The 15,280-nt window shown below is 40.7% G+C and overlaps 2 protein-coding genes and 1 long non-coding RNA gene across 3 annotated transcripts; 1 reads left to right on the top strand and 2 right to left on the bottom strand.

The window, feature by feature from the left end:
- Position 1: 1 nt before the first annotated feature.
- LOC128254406 (protein lap1) lies at positions 2–4,598 on the bottom strand. The gene is made up of 6 exons (XM_052983504.1): positions 4,254–4,598; positions 3,987–4,190; positions 3,794–3,929; positions 3,442–3,731; positions 1,484–3,265; positions 2–1,421 (listed from the first exon to the last, which is right to left on the bottom strand). Exons 2-6 carry the CDS (start codon positions 4,137–4,139, stop codon positions 1,245–1,247), a joined length of 2,538 nt encoding a protein of 845 aa, XP_052839464.1. The 5' UTR covers positions 4,140–4,190; positions 4,254–4,598; the 3' UTR covers positions 2–1,244.
- A 2,143-nt stretch (positions 4,599–6,741) lies between these two features.
- LOC128254420 (uncharacterized) lies at positions 6,742–7,216 on the bottom strand. Its single transcript, XR_008267547.1, has 2 exons — positions 7,065–7,216; positions 6,742–7,007 (listed from the first exon to the last, which is right to left on the bottom strand). It is a non-coding gene; the product is annotated as an uncharacterized LOC128254420 (long non-coding RNA).
- A 152-nt stretch (positions 7,217–7,368) lies between these two features.
- On the top strand, positions 7,369–11,028 carry LOC128254407 (alkyldihydroxyacetonephosphate synthase). Its single transcript, XM_052983505.1, is given in 6 exon segments — positions 7,369–7,829; positions 8,370–8,456; positions 8,521–9,664; positions 9,666–9,710; positions 10,302–10,406; positions 10,473–11,028. Coding segments are annotated over 6 exon segments (1,905 nt in total). The 5' UTR covers positions 7,369–7,704; the 3' UTR covers positions 10,872–11,028.
- The last annotated feature ends 4,252 nt before the right edge of the window (positions 11,029–15,280 follow it).

Here is a 15,280-nt window from a genome sequence, read left to right as displayed (position 1 = left end):
ATGACAAAGTGAAAGTTGTATTTCAGTGATTTGTGGTAACGCTCTTAAATCAAATTGAATTGGCAAAATGTGTGCGCTTGCTTAAGTTAGCTACATTTGTATTCGTATGGGTGTGTGTGCGTGAGTGTGTTTGGGCGTGTGTGTTCTTCAATAATGCACATATGTATGACTATATTTAATCGCTATGAATAATAGAAGTGCTTAACTTTCGAATAGATTGCATGTGTTTAACCAGACAAATAATAATACTGATCACAACGCCAATAGTGTGAGAATTCAGTTTGTTAACTTTTAACAGTTTGTCATTGAAAATAATGTTTGACACTTCGATCGATTGGACAATAAATATGGAGTTACGTATTTGTAAATATATATATAGAATTTATATTGCTGCACCATAACAACTAACATAAACAGCAAATATCTTTCGTAATCAAGTAATTGATCTATACATATAATTTTGGGAACAAATTTGAACAACGCTGGGCGTAAAATAGGCGCTAGTTGAAGGTAATTCGTCTGATTATCGCGAGTATATATATGAGTGCGTATATATATATACCTATAATCGACGCTAATTGCACTATTTATGTGTATTATGCTGTTACATTCCGCTGGCGGTCATAAAAATTGTCGCACAACTTGAGATACAAATGCCCTTTTAATGTAATCTACGCATCGTGATTATGTATGTCTAGAACTCATAATTGACACAACGTAATATTGCTTTTTTTCTAATGTTTAACTTAACTATTTACAAAAGATACCGATTAAATACTGATTTATTAAATCAAACTCTGATAAATAGAACTTAATAGTCGCTTCATTTGGATTACAAAACGACCGTTTTAAATTAAAATCATAAATGCATTTCATTTCCAATTCAAATTTTGAGAATACTTGTTCAGGGCTATAACTACTAATTTTGGCCGTATTGTGGTATTATTCATCTATTGAGTATGAAGATACTTCATCTAGGTGTAGGGAAAATGGCAGTTTGGATTCGTCTATCTAACTAATATACGAAAAGCATGGGATCCTCTAGCTGGCGATGACTGCTCTATGACTGATCGATTGACCGCCAGTACGGAAGGGAGTGATTATGAACTAACATTATGATAGGTCCAAGTGGTTGTCATCCGATATCGCCTATGCTGCTTATTGGAAAAATGCGTTAGAAAAATGCACAAAAAGTCTTCGGTCTCGGGTTGGGAATCGGCTTAGGTTGGTAAACAAATGGTCCATCATTTTCTCGACAACATAATGTTCATGACCGTGCCGCAGTTAAGCAGCACTCGTTTGGCATCGCTCAGCTTGGCATTGGTCAGGTCGTAGCCGTCTATTTCCAGCAGCTTGTCGTTGAGGTTCAGCAGACGGGCGGCATTCGTATTTGGCGTCACAGCGCTTACAAAGATGCCAACCTGTAATGGAAAATAGTCCTTAATATTAACTGATTTCAAGGATCAAAGGCCAATAGACTCACCTGATTAAGCAGTTCGGCTACGTCGAAGCCGATGCTATGCTCCCACTTGAGGGTAACCTGTTTGACTGTTGGATTTTTGTGGACACCAAATATCCAGGTGGATTTCTTGTGGCTCGCTTTGGAAGTATTGTTGGTGGCCGTGGAGTTAAGCGAGTGCTGCGACATGCTGTCGTCCAGCTCCTGGTCATCCTCCTCCGGATTTGGCTCTAAATTGTTGCTAATGTTGTTCTGGTAGTCCAACTGATCGACCGACTCTTCAACTTCCTGGGCCCCGATGGCCGTGGTCTTGAAGTTGCTGTTCAAGGCATCCTGGTAGATGGTTTGCTCCTGCATTTGCTGCTTACGCTGCCGCATGGACTCGTACAGGTTGAGATCCTCGGGCGTTTTCTTTGTGTAGACGCGAGCTATGTGGTACGGTGGCGGTTCCAATCGAGGAGGTGGCGCCGCTTGTTGCTGCATGGCTTGCTGTTGCAGAGGCTGCAACTCGTAGTCCTGATCCCCGTTTAAATGCGTGGTGGGAAGCGGCGTGTTGGCCTCCACGTACAGCTGTTGATAGTGTGCCTCATAGTTGACCAGTGGCAAACCGTAGTACTCCTGCGTCGGCACTGGATGCGCCATCTGCGGCGCTTGCTGATAGACTCCGTAGATGTGTGTCGTTTCCGGCGTAATGCCGTATATTGCACTTGCTGTGGCCTGGTCCACAACATCCTGGTTGGCATTGCTGCTATCACAGTGAACTTGGCCGTTGGCCACCACGCGTGCCTCCCTCACCTCGCTGGCATTGGCCGATGTGGTCGCCGCCTGAGCCTGCCGCACGTACTTGGCCATCTGGCGCAGCTCCTTGGGATACGGTGTGGGTGAACGCATCAGCCGCACGGATCCGGCCATCTGATCGGGCGTGGGAGTTGGCGGAGCGGCCACATACGTGGGATAGCTGGGCGCGGGCTGTGCTTTGGCATTGCTCAGAATGGTGGCCTCCTCGGCGAAGCAGATCCTCCGGGATGGGCTCACGTGGGGCTGCTGCTGGTTGGCGTAGACGAACTCGTACTGTTCCTGGGCCTGCTGTTGGGCCTGTATACTGTTCATCTTGAACGTCACCTGCGGCAGCATGAAGCAGGTTAACTGGGTCTTTGTACTCGCATCCAGATACTGCAGCGGCACCAGCGGCTGCGATTGATTGTCGCTCAGCCACATCGATGTGAGATTCACTAGGTTTAACATCGAAACGGGCAACGCATTGATGTAGTTGTTGACCACATTCAGCACCCTCATCTTGCCCAGGTTTCCAATGTTCTGTGGCAGGGCGGACAACTGATTGTTGGCCACACTGAGGACACTTAGCTGCTGGCAACTGCATAGCTCATCAGGCAGCTGCCGCAGTTGATTATCATCGGCGAATAGGAAGCGAAGGCTCCTTAACATTCCAATCGTACTCGGTAGACGAATCAGTTTGTTGTGGCTCAGGACCAGTTCCTCCAATTGCTCCAAATAGCTTATGCTGTCGGGCAGCTCCGTCAATCCATTCGACTCGCACTTCAATGTCACCAGGGATTTTAGCATGCCCACACTAAAGGGAAAAGCCTCCAGACTGTTGGAGCATATGGACAGCACCTCCACATTGCGCCAGTTACTCAGCTCGCTGGGCAGTGTGTCCAGTAGATTGCCATTGGCCTCAAAGTGCTGTAGCTCGCGCAGTTTGCCAATGTTGGCCGAAACGCGACGTATCTGATTGAAATCAATCCAAAGTTCGCGTAGAGACTTCAGCTCGCCAACAACTTCGGGCTGGAAAGGAATTAAAAGTTAGTATACATTTTACCTCGTTACAAAGGGTATTTGCTAGATCTGATAACAATATTCAAAAAGGGTTAAACGTAAATAAATGATTTTACAAACAAAATAAAACCAATTTAGCTGTAACCTTATCAGAACTAGAGAATACCCATATTTTTTTGCCTCACCAGCTCTGTAAACTCATTGCCACCAATGTCCAACCTCTGTAGGTTGACCAAACGCACCATGGACTTGGGCAGCGTTATGAGATTGTTGAGTCGCAGCTCCAGAATTCTCAGATTGACCAATCGGCCAAAGTTTGCAGGCAGAAACTCCAGGTAGGTTTCGTTTAGCAGCAGTTCCTGCAGCGAAATAAGCGAGGTAATGGCATCGGGAAGACGTTGTAGGCTATTGCAGCTCAGATCCAGGTGGGTTAAGTGCTTGCACGACTTGATCTCCTCTGGCACATTGACAATAACTAAAAGGGGTAATGTACATTGTAGTTTTTAGAGGAGGAGGAAGATAGTGCAATAATCTCACGATTCCGGTTGAGATCCAGGTGCTGCAGCTGGCGCAGACTGCCGATGGCCTGGGGAATGCTCTCCAGATTGTTGCTGTTCACGTGGAGCACCCTTAATCCCTGGCAATAAAACAACTGCGGCGGCAGAGCTTGCAACTGGAAGATAAGACAAGGTAAATAGGCAGCCTAGAAAAGTAGCCAATAAGAACATACTCTGGTGGTGCTCAAGTAGAGCTCCTCTAAGGTCCGCTCATGCTGCCAAACTTCCGGGAAATCTGTCAATGGGGTGTTACTGTAGTCGAGCTTGTCGATCACCTCCTCGCGCTTGAATTTAAAGCAGGGGAAGCATTTACTCAGCAGCGGCATCTTTTGGTTAAGTTTATTGCTTTTCGTTCGTTAATTAAGGCACGGTTGTGGCTGTTGTAAAATGGAATATACATATATCAGAGGGCTATAATAAAGGGTTGGGCCCAAACTCACCTGTGATTCATCGCCTCTGATGGAGCGCTATTGTGAATATTGTTGGTCCTGCTCCATTACATTCCATGTCCATTGGCATTTTTGGGCTTGTTATTGTTCTGCCCACCAACACTAACACGCAAACTCACCCACACCCGCACACACACACACAGAGGCGACTTGGCAAGCCTCTCTTTTTGCTTTTACGGGCATTTACCATCCGGTAAACTATGAATTTATTATTTATTTAAGCGCTCTATGCTGACCCGAAGCGAGTGATGTTTGTTTTGGCCATTTAAATGCGTTTTATTTAATGTTTTTCGCTTTGAAAACGACAAGTTGCTTGCAGGTGTTAGTGTTGGTAAATGCCGAACGGGATAGTGATGGTAAAATCATGAGTCACGGTTTGGACTTCTAGGAGTTATCGATAGTTTTCTTGTATATTTTAAATATTTAATTTATAGTTTCATAATATAAATATAGGATAAACACTTTAGGTTGCAAGCCCCTATGCATATAGCAAGATGAGTAGTTACAACAAATCTGTTTGTATATTTTCTTAAATCGGGCAACTTAAATATAGCATATATAGACATAACGTTTCAAAACAGATTTTAAATTTATAGTTTGATGTTTAATACTCTTTCCATTTATTTTATCACATTTTCTTTATAAATTTGTCATCATCAATCTATCGATATGACCTTAGTGTTCAATAACTGAAAGACAGGTGGCGCCACAAGGCCACAGTTTTTTTTCAAATAAAATCAAAATAAACGTTACAAAAACAAGGCGGGCGCGCTTGCATTTTTACAGAAAATGCTTTACCCTTTGCTAATTAATATTTACCCTACACTTCCTGGCTGCGATTACGCTTAGGTAAACTCCAGCTGTCGTGTTGTCATAACTGTTGATAACGGCAACTTGCTAACTTGCCAATAAAACAAATAACAATAAGGGAAATCAAGCGTTTTTGAAGTTGCAAAGTTCAAATGGGTTAATGCGAATTCCGTTCAAAAGACAACCAATTAAATCTTAGCTCACAGTGTCTCCAGACTTTGGCTTTGAGTACTGAATGTCGTCAGGTTTCGTGTGTTTCGGCGGTGTGAAAATTATTCAAATAACCGCCCTTTTTCGGATTTGTCGTTTTTTGTCGTATTGCCGCGTCGTTCGGCGGAGCATTGACGAATTTACACTTCAAACAATTGTTAAACTGTACAGCATAGTGCAAATAAGTACGTAATAAACAATGTGTTGACGCCGCTGTCATTTGCAAGAGAAAAGTTGTGAGGCTGCGGATAAGCTCAGTTTCGGTTTCAAACTTGCCCGCTGCAGTTGAATCGGTCGATGTGAGTGCGGGTGTTGGGATTACTATTACTGCTCAAATGTTGCAGCATTTTCTGATAAATTCGGGTCAGACCAATAGAAATATGCCTATTCGCATTGGTAAATAAATAGCGAAACCGCAGTGATGAAAACAAAGGACATCTTACATAAGATTCAAAACTGCAAAATCTGATTTATAAAGATTTCGAGTTCGAGAAAAAAACAGTTGGGAATTCCATAAATCAATTTAATAGTCCTTTAACTCAAATTAAGCATATTATCAGAAAATCTGAATTCCAAGGATTCTCATGAGTTTGCAAAAAATATTTTTGTAATGGTATTTTGAATTATTTACAAATAGCAAATAGGCACGCAAAGTGAATTTAAACCGGAAACTAGTAAGATGCAGTGTAATTTGATTTACGGAAGTTAGCCAAAAGTAATTGTTATTAAAATCTGAAAATAGTGAAAGAATTTTTTCAGTCTTCCAACTCGTATGCGGAAAAATCGAAGCTTTTATTTTGGCTTGTGTTAAATAAATGCATTTTTGTTTAGCACTTTTAATTCTAAAGTGCTTGTTCTAGGGGCTCTAAAAGGTAACCCCTAATGTTTGCATTAAAAATTAACTAACATCTGCTAGTCTTTCACGACCAATTTATAGTAGTTGGTCAAATAGTTTGAATTGATTTGTTTGAAACTCTTATTACGTTTCAATAGAAACTTTATTTATAGGTCCGTAGGACGCATTATACTCTGTATTTCCATATCTTTTTCTTGTTTCCAAGTTCTTGGAAATAATTTACAATGACCTTATTCCCGAAGGAATATTTTAATTTAAAACACCTGTCAACAGAGGCGTATGCAGGTTTTTATCAAGGGGCTTTTAAATAGAAATAACGATTTTATTATATAGAATAAAATGTGAAATCTAAATAAAACTAAAAATAATCAATCTGAGGTTCCCAAACATGTTGCCTACGCCTTCGTTGTGGAGCAGTATTTCATTCAAAAATCATATATGACTATCGCATTAAACAAATTGACAGATAAGCCAGAGAGAACAACAAATTGAAAGGGTATGGGGGAAAATAACACCCCTATGGAACCCACCACCCCCAAATTTGTACTCTCTTCCTTGTGGGCGTATTTTCACCCCCTGAGCGAAACGGTTATACAGAGTGCGCCTTGCTTAGAAGCGATTTATTTTATCATTATTTTCTTTGCTGGAATTTAATTTCTTCTTATGCCATTAACGCCAGTTCCTAGAAATCCAGATGGAAATGTTACTTCTTCTTGCCTTTGCCCTTTTTGGCACCTTTGGCCTCCTTGGCGGCTGGTTCCACGGTGGCAGTCGATCCAGATGTCACAGGATCGGCGGTCGGTTTCGCCCCAGCAGGAGCCGCCGCTCCCTTTTTTGAGCCCTTGGTCGAGTCCTTCTTTGCGGGCATTCTGGCGGATCACAAAAATTAAAAAAAAAATAAAATCGAATAATATTTTTTTACGAACCTAACAAGAATTTGGAACAAAACACAGAAAAGATTTTCACTCGAGCCGAACACGGTGTTAGTCGCTTGCGATTCCGGTACAAAGTGATTTACTAAGGCATTTTAAACTTCACCTCTTTAGAAATAAAGTCAAAGCTTGCTTGGATTATGCGATAAAAAACAAATTTTAAATTCGAACCGTTTGGCGAATCGGTTAAAGGTTCGCGCCTGTTTTGGGGGCGGGTTCTCTCTTGAACTCTCCGTTATTCCCCGGCTCTCTATCTCTCACTCTCTCTCCGGCCGTGGTCTCATTATTCCCATTTCCGTGCAGTTGAGGGAACGAAAGCCAAGTGCGCGCAACATAGGCCGCATTATTTTCTAGTGCAATTTCTATTTAAGTAATTTTAGTTTTTAGCGCAACGTACTGGTCACTAGCTTAGGAGTTCCATTCACAAGTAGATAAACAATATTCAAAAAAAAATAGAAACTTTCAACCTATCAGCAGGCTACGCTTTTCCTGACGCCGCCAACAAAAAAAAGAAGGGATTCACAACAATTATCGATTTTGCGCCCATGTGAAAGCGGTTGAAAAGCGGTTGAAAAGCGTTTGCAACCTCATAGGAAAAGTATTTTTTTATACCCAACTTGTCCAAGTCCGGAAAATGGCAGCCAAGCGGAATGCCGTGACCACGGAAGCTCCGGAATTGTCGGCGCCCGGCGAGGGTACCTCCCTCACCCTCGACTCCCGCCTCTCGAAAACCGTGGAGAGCGTTTTCCCCAAGAAGCGGTGAGCTTTATTATTCCATTTAAGCACTATTTACACAGAGAAATTTATGCTTGATAAGAAATAAAGACCAGGTCTTAAATATATTTACATACATTATTCTTAAATATATGTTTTTTTTTTATTAAAAATAATAACATGACAAAGGTGATATTTAACACTAAATATATTAATTTTCAAATAATAAGTAAAACTTTTTTAGTAAGCTACTAACAAAACAGATTAGGGTTTTTTTTTTTAAATAAAGAAATAATTTCAGACATAAGCTTAGTAAGATATGGTCTTAAGCTTAATAGACTGAAATTATTTTGTATAATCACAGAGAGTAAGGCTAATATTTTAGTATAACTATTAAATTAATGTAAAATTTAATTAACTTTGTATATGCACAATAGGTGAGGTTAACATTTTAGTATAGCTATTAAATTAATGGAAAATTTTTAACAGTTCCTGAAAGCTTTTGCCTTTGAAAAACCACTAAATGTGAAATATTTATATTACAGCCAAAATTATTAATTTATTTTGTTTATTGCTCCAAAACAGCCATGAGTCCCTGAAGTGGTTTGGATGGGGCTACAACGACTCGCAGTTCTATGGCCAGGATGGCGTCATCTGTTTTCGCGGTGATAGGTGAGATGATCACTTTAGAACTATTACTTACTCAAGCAGCATATAATCCCCTATTCCTTTACAGGTATCCCCTTGGTAACTGTGAACTGCCCAGTTTTACCAAGTGGGTGGAGAAAAAGTTCGATCTGGTGGTGGATCCCACCAAGCCGTATCCCCAGCTGCCGCGATCGTATCCCAGACCCGTGGAGAACCAACCCTTCCTGCACGAACTGAAGGGCACCACGCAAATGGATCACTCCCAGGAGGGAATCGATCGGCTGGTGCGGTGTCATGGCCAAACCCTCAACGATATCTACAGTCTGTGGCACCACAAATTCCGTCGGATTCCGGATCTGGTGGTCTGGCCTCGCTGCCACGACGAAGTTGTTCAGCTGGTGCGTCTGGCCCACAAGCACGATGTGATGTTGGTGCCTTTTGGTGGGGGAACAAGTGTGTCGGGAGCCATCACCTGTCCCCAGAACGAGAGTCGGATGATCTGCGCCTTGGATACCTCCCAGATGAATCGACTACTGTGGCTAAACCGGGAGAATCTCACCGTATGCTTTGAATCCGGCATTGTGGGCCAGGATCTGGAGAGAGTTCTAAAGCAAGAAGGATTGACAGTGGGTCACGAACCGGATTCCTATGAATTTAGCACATTAGGCGGCTGGGTGGCCACCCGAGCCTCTGGCATGAAGAAGAACGTCTACGGCAACATCGAAGATCTGGTGGTGCGTCTGAGGATGGTCACTCCATCGGGAACTCTGGAACGGGAGTGCAGTGCACCGCGTGTGAGTTGTGGACCTGACTTCAATCACCTCATCCTCGGATCCGAAGGCACTCTGGGCGTGATCACCGAAGTAGTGCTCAAAGTACGTCCCTTGCCAACGGTGAGGCGTTATGGATCATTGGCCTTTCCAAACTTCGAGCAGGGAGTGCTCTTCATGCGGGAAGTGGCCCGGAGAAGATGCCAACCGGCCTCCGTTCGGCTGATGGACAACGAGCAGTTCATGTTCGGCCAGGCCTTGAAGCCGGAGAAGTCCTTTTGGGACAGTCTGGTGGATGGTCTGAAGCAGCGCTACGTTACCTCCTGGAAGGGCATCGATCTCAACCAGATCTGCGCCGCCACCTTGCTGTTCGAGGGCGATTTGAAGGATGTGCAGCGCCAGGAGGCACTCATCTACGAGATCGCCGACAAGTTCCAGGGATTTCCGGCGGGCGGACAGAACTGGGGAACGCGGCTATATACTCACATTTGTAATTGCGTACATTAGGGTGAGTTTTTGTTTTGTATTTCTAAATAAATAGTGTAAAAGTTAAGTAAAAATTAACATCATTAGTTTTATAATGATGACCATTCTCGGTTTTACAACCCAATGCATTACTGTCTTTATATAATGTTGTTACTCAGTAATGATGTTATATGATAAGACTCTAATTTGCATGGCAATTATTCCACGACTAAGAGATAAAAGATTAATACATTTGTTATTTTGACATTTTTTTATCATATATTGATTGGTCATAAATTAACTAATTAATCTATTCGCTGATAAGCTTTTGTTACATATAAGTTTAATCTCACTAAAGTTAGTCATTAAACAGTTTAATGAATTCATCTTAAATCCAATTGACTTAAGTTAAACCCAATAATTTACCTTTCTGATAATAATTAAGTTTAATTAGTATTTTTTTGATTAGTTTGATTCAAAATGCTTTGAAATGCAATTTGTTAAAAAAGTTTATGATAATGTAGTATTGTTTTCTTAAATTATTACCTGTTTTTTTGAAAAAATCAATACTAAGTATTTTTAGTTAAAATGCTACCAAAAAGTTTACTAAATTAGTTTGCATATATTTTTACAGGATTTCGGCTTGCATCAGGGAATTGTGGCGGAGTCCTTTGAGACATCGGTGCCTTGGGATCGCTGTAGTCTGCTCTGCCGCTCCGTCAAACAGCGTGTGGTTTCTGTGAGTGCTTTAAGTTAATCACTTCCTATGACACTTACTAACTTTAGTCTATTTATCCCTTTTTAGGAGTGCCACAAACGTGGCATTAGCTATTACACCATTTCGTGTAGAGTGACCCAAACATACGACGCGGGTGCCTGTATCTACTTCTACTTTGGATTCCGCTGCATAGACATATCCAATCCCGTCGAGCTGTTCGAGGCCATCGAGCACAGTGCTCGGGATGAGATCCTGTCCTGCGGGGGATCACTATCCCATCACCATGGCGTGGGCAAGATCCGAAGCCATTGGTATAAAAACGCCATCACCGAAACGGGCAGTTCACTGTACTCGGCAGCCAAACAACATCTCGATCCGAAGAATATCTTTGCTCTGGGTAACCTCCTGCCACTGGAGGAGAACAATCCAAAGGTTGAGGACCCACCATTGTCACCACCATCGTCATCACCAAAAGCCAAACTGTAAAGGGTAGCCCATTTTGTATGGGCACTTAGTTCATTCACTAGTCTTAGTCACTTTAATGATTTCCTAGTCGCTCTTTTGGGGATTCTATACCAATATGTTCTTTCGTAGCGGGCTCATGTTTTCTATGGGTTTTGATAAATAAATGGAATATTTCTAAGTCGTTGTGGCATTTGATGTTTGAATGGTTTAAAGGTACTTAAGTAATATTTAAATTATATATTTTATGTTATTAAGATACCATTTGTGAACATTTTTTGAAAGCTTGTCTTGTTGCAGCTTTAACTTCTCAATGTCGCATTGTACCAGCCTTAAAACTGGCTCCTAAATCAAATGTATGGCATATCCCTACTTAAAATCTTCATAGAGACAAAAGTTGTAAAGCAACTACATTTTTCCCTGTGCAAACATGACCATAGACACATCATTGATTTGTGTGTGCGTGTCCCGGCTGCAGACCAAATGCGAACTGCTGATCATTGTCTTCTCATCTGCTCATCGAAGTCATTTGCGGCTTGATGGCGCACCGTGCCGTCCAAGAATGAGCCAGCATCGAAGATCCGAGCGCCCAGAGCCGAGAGATCAAATGTCATCAAGTTGTCAACTTCGTTAGCATGCCGCAAGCCAGCTATCCAGCTTGGCTTAAAGATCTTTCTCGGCCTGGCTGGTTAAAAAGGTGCACAGAAAAAATAATGTAAAAATTTTAAGATTATTTTATGAAATTTTTTGTTCCATAAATTAAATAAAAATATAGACTTAAATTTAAAAAAAACCTTCGAAATTTGTTTTTTTATTTTTATTTTTATTTCTAGACAATATTCAAAACAATTCAAAATCGAAGAGAAGATAAGGTTTTAAAAACATTTCTAAGATCTCTGAAAAATTGTTGACCTTTTAGTTTGCATTTTAAAACTTACAAAAATCATATTAATAAACCTCATCTTATTCACATATTTTTTGCTGTGTGCGAATAAAAAAGGGAATGAGGCGACTCCGGCGGCTTATTGATGGTCGAGTAGAAGTCGTCGACTTGGCCTGTCTTGTTACCCTGGCAATGGATACTATATGGTATATTATGGTACATACCCCCCGAGTGCATTTCGGCCAGGCTCGCACACACATGCCCGGCCTATAAATAAAGATTACAATCAGCCACAGTGAGCAGTGTGAGGAGTCCGTCTAAGCCCCTGAAAATTGTCAGCAATTAACCCGCGGGTCAGTCTCAGTCCCGGAAAACGCTGCCAGTCCTGCGTTTCCAGTCCAGACCCTGTGATTTATGCCACAGCGCAGCCTCCGAGCCAAAAACCCACAATCAAGGCCGGCGGAGAGCGGAGGGCGGAGAATCGCAATCCTGACACGTTCGCCGAGCGAGAAACAAAGACGGAATGCACTTCTACCTGAGGGAGATGGACATAACTCATTTGCATTGAATGAAAGAATGCTGGAGGGCGAAGGGGAGGGGCAGGGTCACAAAATTATTAAGGAAAAGAAAATGAGAAGTGGGCAAAACTATACACTAGACCATCATCACGTACACTCTCCTTGAAGTCAACAATAGGATTTTGAATTAGTAAAATAGATGAGATCAAAGATAGGCATACAATCTTAAAAGAGGAAACGTTTCTTTATTTTATATTTTTTCTTGAAAAACATTTCTTATAACAAAAATGTTGTAACCTATTTATATATATTTATTTATTAATATGAAGCTAAGGTGGCATTGTTTAATTAATTTAATAGAACAATTTAATGTTTATAGATGCAAAACAAAAAATATATGTACTTTCAGATTTTTTTTTTTTTGTACTTTTAATAAAAGTTTATTAAAACACTATGTCGTTATTTATAGTATCAGAAGGCTATAGGAAAAATGCCATCACTATCTAAATTTTCTTGACAATAAAATTTAAAGAAAAATTAAAATTGGTTTGTCATATTTTGACTTTGAAACAAGACAAATTATATTTTTCTAAGTTTAAATATATATAAGTATGTTTATATAAATATATTTCAACACATAAGTTAGCTTAAAAAAACGGAACAAAGTAAAAGGAAACGAATTTTTAATAAATTATTATGAGTATTTACTTAAAAGGACTAAATTTAATTTGTCTGATTTATTTAATTTTCTTTTCTTTATATTTTGAGTTTTAACAATATGTTACTATAAATGTTCTAAAATATTCTAATTACTATATAGAATGCCAAACATATACACTGGCAACATGCGACTAATAAGCAATGTTGCAGCAACATGTGAGCATTGCTGTCTGGCCAACCAACAACAACATCGCCGTTTAAGCCAGTTAACCCATTGAAGCCTGCCCAGGTGAGTGCTCTGCCGGCGTTGTTTTCTTACCTGGGCTTCGTTACGGAGTGGATTCGCACCTGGCGTTCAGTTGCGAGCAGCGCGGCCAGCGGACAACAACGAAAAACCGGCGACGACGCGATTTAAATTCATTTCATATTCCCAATGCAGATCTCGTTAGAACGTTTTGTTTGGCAACACGGAAAGAGTTGAGGGATCGGTTGTGAACGAGAGATATATCTCCCTATATATGTGCATAGAGAGAGCGGGAGCGAGAGAGTGTAAGATCTGGTGGAGACTATTTTTCCGGCAGCTGCACAACTTCAGTTGCTGGTTGCTGGTTGCAGTTGCAGTTCGTACGCGTCGCTTGCAACATCGTGTCGCGCTTTGCCACTCCAAAATTCGAATCCAATTTTGATTTTCTCGATTTCCAGTTTCACGATTTTCTGTGTGGGAAAATGCGACAAATTATCCGGCTTCGGGTATTTTTTGCGTTCATTAAAAAAACGTTTTGTCGCTTGTAATTGAGCGGCAGTTGCTTTTGTTTTGCCTTTAAAAGAGCAGCAAACAGTGAAACAGGTGCGTGAATCAAAACCGAAACAAGTTGTTACAAAAAAAGCGAGAAAAAGCGAAGCAATGAGCATAACTTGACTTGTATAAAATCATTAAAAGTGCATTAGACAACCGGCCCAGAGGCGGAAATTCTAGGCCTTTCATCAGTCGGCCTTTCGTCAAGCGGACAACCCGTCACTCAGTCATTCATTCAGTTTGTCAGTTTTAAATGCACCTGCAATGACTCGTTAAAAAAAATTGTCGAGTGATGCCCCTTAATGCTTTGCGGACCTCGAAGCCATTAAAACGAAACAATTTCGCACTAAAAAACCAACCCACGTCGGTTGACCAAAGTGCTTTATAAGACCAACAACCCATAAAGTGATCTCAAAAAGTCCGCAACGCGAAATATACACACGCACCTACTATATGATAATCATAAAATCCGGCAAAAGGCATTTGGTGTTTTGGTTTTTTCGGTCACTTGGAGTTCATTTTTTTTCGCAGCTGCAACGCCAACGCTAAATTCTCGGCTGCGATATTTGGTTTATGAGTTCTGTCACATTGCGTGGGTTGCCATGGAATAACTTCAGATCTTATACTAGTGCTAACCTTGGAATGCCTCGAAAGATTTAAATTTGTGCTGCTCTTAGAGTGTTTTATGGCGATTGGAATATCTCGTAAAGAATTTTAAAAGCATTAAGTTATTTGTGATCCATAAAAGGCAAACTTATCTTTCACTGCTGAAAATATATATAATTTTTAATTAAGTTCAGATTTTTATATTTGTGCATTTTTAATATATTTTGAGTAATGCAATTTAAATGTGTCTGTTCAAATTGTATTGCTGGTTTTTGTGGGTTTATATCTTAAATTAATTGTGTACATACATGCATTATCAAATAATGGTCAAGAATACCTTTAGTTGTCATATATATTTTGTATTTTATAAATCTAATTGAAAATTAACTGCCCAAAAAACAATAATTTCTTTCTCATTTCCATTTTTTGGGCTTCTTCAATTTAAATTCTCATTATAATGCTCTCCCGCTGCTTTTGAACTTCAGAAATTCCAAGAATGCTCATCCGTGTGTGAGCAAAAGCAAAGCCAAGTAATAATTCATCACACAAAGTATACCTTTTTAGATTTTGCATAAATGTCCAAGTCATGACGAGTCGACAAAACGTGCCTTTAATGTATCTAATAGATATTTGAACTGCCCATCAGGCTGAGACATTAAACAAATGTTGCCCATTAGACTGCATGTTCAGCATAAATGAAGCATAAACCTAAGGCAACAACAATAATCGGTTAGCGTTAACAGCCAAGGAAAATGCAGTCAAGGCGCGCTTAATTAACATGCAACTGGCAACGTTCGCGTAAACAAAAATAACAACAAACAACACAACAACGACAGCCACGACAAGTTAACGACAACAACACGCTGAAAAGTGCAATCTGCGGTAATCAAAACAGCACAAAATATACCGGGAAAAAGGTTTCGATTTTCGCCAGAAGGTGACGAAGTCGTCGAACCGTCTAAGTTTCGCC

The sequence above is a fragment of the Drosophila gunungcola genome (genome assembly GCF_025200985.1).
Source record: "Drosophila gunungcola strain Sukarami chromosome 2R unlocalized genomic scaffold, Dgunungcola_SK_2 000004F, whole genome shotgun sequence".
NCBI classification, from domain to species: Eukaryota; Metazoa; Arthropoda; class Insecta; order Diptera; family Drosophilidae; genus Drosophila; species Drosophila gunungcola.
The sequence above is the reverse complement of the archived record's forward strand: the minus strand, read 5'-3'. Positions and strand labels throughout refer to the sequence as shown.